The 4,121-nt window shown below is 35.1% G+C and overlaps 1 protein-coding gene across 1 annotated transcript; it reads left to right on the top strand.

Annotated features, from left to right (window-relative positions):
* The first annotated feature begins 2,878 nt into the window (after positions 1-2,878).
* Positions 2,879-3,524, top strand: LOC140837886 (pathogenesis-related protein PR-1). The gene has a single exon (XM_073203968.1). It carries the CDS (start codon positions 2,921-2,923, stop codon positions 3,419-3,421), a length of 501 nt encoding a protein of 166 aa, XP_073060069.1. The 5' UTR covers positions 2,879-2,920; the 3' UTR covers positions 3,422-3,524.
* Positions 3,525-4,121: the final 597 nt, after the last annotated feature.

Here is a 4,121-nt window from a genome sequence, read left to right as displayed (position 1 = left end):
CTGTGCTCACTGGAGGCCTGATCAAAGTGTTCCCTAACTATCCCAAGAAGTTGAGTGCTGCTAATCTCACTTCTTTTTTCTCTGTGCTGCAAAAGACCTCAATTTGGAATTGGACACCGTCAACCAATTCTACTACTGTGACTAGATCTCAGGCCCTAGTGCTGTTTTCTATCGGTACTGGAAGTCCCTTTAACTTTGGGAAGCTAGTGTTCAAGACAACATTGCAATATGCTGAAGGAGACTTCAAGAAAACCAAACTGCCTTACCCTTCACTGATTTATGGAATCTTGGAACTCAAGGTTTCATTAGGGATATTGATGAAGATCACTGTCCTGTCAGAGATCCTCTGAAGATTTCTCCTGCTTATTTCAAAGGCAACAGAAAGATCGAGTTGTCTTGGGTGCATTCCAGGATTGCTCCGGATGTTGGTAACATTGATGATCCAACATCTGAACCTGTGGCTGAGACGGCTGAATCGCCACCTACAGAGGTCTCTCCTACTGGTTATGTAACACTGTCTATCTCCTACATTCAAGCTCAGATTGCCTATGGTCGACAACAAATAGAAAATGCCAAGAAGACCATTGAACATTATGAAAATTAAGTGGTTGAGTATGACCTTCTGCTGGATGTTGGTGTCCATTCTGGCTAAAAAGGGGGAGTAGATATTGCTGGACCCAGTGGAGCAAAAATGGCTGATGAAATGGCGGATGATGATGCTAGCAGTAATGGAGGCGACTGAGATTTTGGTTTTATGAGACTGTGGTTTTGGTACTTTAGCTGTTTTTATCTGATTTTAGTGTCTCCTGTTTAATGTTTTTAGTTTCTCCTGATGAATGAACTGTCTCGATGTTATGATCTGAATGTTGCAACATTTATCATACAACATCTAACTGGGTTTGTGTTTAGGGGAGGCTAAATGGTAGAATTCAGGGGGAGTCAACCAAAGTTGGCTGAGCCACTGATTTGCTAACTCAGGGGGAGTTGAGCCATATAACCATTTTTGGGTTGTTTTGTCCAGAAAGACAAAAAGGGGGAGATTGAAAGGAATTTTATTTCTTGATATATTTTTCTTTTTAATATCTTTAATGTTTTGCCTTCCTAGACATGAGAATAATCTCGAAATTATGATATGATCTCGTGTAGATTTATATGACCAACAATATCTTTAAGATATGATATAATCTTTAATATATGATATCCTAGTTTTAAAAGAGTTTGTTTCCTAATGAAATCGCTTTCCATGTTTAACAGGACTAAGAAGAGAAGTTAGTATAAATAGGAGAAGAAGATACAGAGCTAATACTTTTGGCAGAGACGAACTCATACGAAGAGAGGTTGTTTTCTTGAAGAAATCTCGCATCATTGATAAAGTGTTGCTGTGAAGTGCTGATAACATCTGAAGACAACACCTAATCACTTTTTTGATTAGTGCGTTGATTTTTGAAGACTTTTCACTTCTCAGTTGATGCATCCTATGTATTTTGGTTATATGGTTTGCTAGAGCTTTGGGATGCAATTTGTTACTCGCCTTAATAAGGGAGTTGTTTGATTCTTTCACTAGTATTGGTTTTTGTAAGCTTACAAGTTTTTCTAGTGAATTATTTTGCCCTGAGACACCGCACAAGTATTTGATACTTGTGCATAATTTATATCGTCTCTCGTACTGTGATCATTCTGGTTGTGTGTTAATGTGTTAAAATATAATTTCCGCTGCATGTTGTCGTGGGTGTTACAACACCTACGCACAACACCTACATTCTGATACACACAACACTCATCCTCATCACGTTTACCCTGTAGAAACGGTACTTTCAAATAATTTAAAAATCAGTAAATTGTACATGCATGCAATGCGAGCACAAAATACTATTATCTATTAAACATCTGGACCGCTGTTGGTATGATCAAATTACACCAAAAATAAAAAGTACACTTGTGCCTTTATTTGTTTGTTTTTCTAATGAAAAATAAAATTAATGTAAAAAAATTCAAAAAACTGATTAGAAAAAAATTAAAGAATTGCTAAACAAGAGTAATTAAGACAAAAAAATGCAGCACATGCAGTTGGACACATATTATATATATATTAGAAAAGAAAACATAACAAAATAAAAGGTCAAATGTAATTTGCAACGAAAATTTCAATCCAATTCAATAATACCTTATATAAAACTATATTTCATATTAACATTCAACACAGAATCACTGCTAGAAAGTATTTATGTCGAGCGTGTGAGAAAGTGAGGGAGAGCAGGTGGGGTAAATCATCTTCCGCAAATTGAGGTGATTATACTTTGATAGAGCCGATGATTCCGACGATCGATATCAGGTTGGGAAAATACAAAATGCCTCGTTTATAAAAATTTAATTATTTAATATCCGATTTAAATGTAATCTAGATGGAAAATGATTTTTTAATCAGAGATGATGAAAAATACCCCCGAAAGCTTAAAGGCCGTAAGTAAGATGCAAGAGAATGAAATCTTGGCCAAATGTCAAAGGTAATCTCAATAAAATAATAAGTATTAAATTATAAAATTAAATATCCTAATAAGTAAGAATATGGTTTTTAAAATTAATAATTGGGCTTATAATATATCTAACTGCCTTATTAATGTAATAATCACAATTAATAGTTATTATGTGAAGAGGAAAAAATCATGGTTAAAGAGAATAATTTGACTAAGAAAAGATGTGGCAATCATTATCGAACATGTGTGCCACCTAATGATAGTTGACATTGTGAAATCTTAAAATTCAACCACCCAAATATGCCTTCCCATAAATATTTCTATGTAATAAGGAAACAGTACTGTCCAAATTATACATCGATTATATATATATATATATATATATATATATATATATATATATATATATATACAGTGTAAGAAAAAGAGAGTAGAAACAGCTAAAAATGAAAATAACCATGCATGGCTTCATTGCCATTTTCCTCTTCATCATCACAATAAATTGCACCAGGGCTGCTGTCACACCCCAAGGTAATACCCAACAATTTTTGGGTCCGCAAAACGCAGCCAGAGCTCTCCTGCGATTGCCGCCGTTGGTGTGGGACACAAAGCTCGCAAAGTACGCAGCATGGTACGCGAACCTTAGGCGTGGGGATTGTGAGTTAGAGCACTCGAATGGGCCGTACGGAGAAAATATATTTTGGGGAAGCGGCAACGGGTGGACTCCGGTTCAGGCCGCAAACGCATGGGTGACGGAGAGGCGGGGATACAACTATCGGTCGAATTCTTGTGCATATGGAATGGAATGTGGTCATTACACTCAGATTGTTTGGAGGGACACGAGGAGAATTGGTTGTGCTCGAGTGGTTTGTTATGGTGGACGGGGAGTTTTCATGACTTGTAATTATGACCCGCCCGGAAACTACATTGGAGAAAAGCCATATTAAAATTATTCCAATATATATATTTTGTTCTAAATAATAATGTATATGAGCTGAATTGCACGTCTTTGAGATAATTTTAATTTAATGTATGCATGCCGTTTGTTTTGATAGATATAAAATACGACGGTGGAGTGGAAGATCTTGTACTGCCCGCCACTCGTTTAATTTTTTTTGATTGATTTCATATTGGTTTGATCAAGATTATGCATTGCAATAAACGTTTGACAATACTTAACAATTTTAAAAAATGAACAAACAAAATTTGATAATTCTTAATGAATGATCAAATTTTAGCCAATATTTGATCATGATAGAGTAAGTTCTCAGCGAGTCAACTTGTGACTTGAGCTTAATTGACTCTTATTTTAAAACAATCTTTATTTTAATAATATTTTACAGTTTTATCTAATTGTGACATTTACTTTATCTGTATACTCATTCAAGCTGCTTAGATAAAGTAATTGAATATACAATAGATACCATGAGGCTTGTCTCGCAATGTAAAATAATGGAACTCATTAAAAGTATATCATATATTCTAAACAGTTTCATATTTGAATTGTCTAAAATAAGGATATAGGTTTCTTGAGTCTGAGACTGACATCTGTGATGTAAACATCATGTTTCATTGGTAAGCACATGTAGATGTCCATTCATACAGATGAATGATCATTTGATGACGCATTGGTGTCCAAAACTTTGA

Source organism: Primulina eburnea, chromosome 8 (genome assembly GCF_022965805.1).
Source record: "Primulina eburnea isolate SZY01 chromosome 8, ASM2296580v1, whole genome shotgun sequence".
NCBI lineage: Eukaryota > Viridiplantae > Streptophyta > Magnoliopsida > Lamiales > Gesneriaceae > Primulina > Primulina eburnea.
Note: the sequence above shows the minus strand (reverse complement) of the source record. Positions and strands in the feature narration are given on the sequence as shown.

Coding starts and splice junctions, on each gene's coding strand:
- LOC140837886 (XM_073203968.1), top strand. CDS start 2,921: ATGAAAATAACCATGCATGGCTTCATTGCCATTTTCCTCTTCATCATC.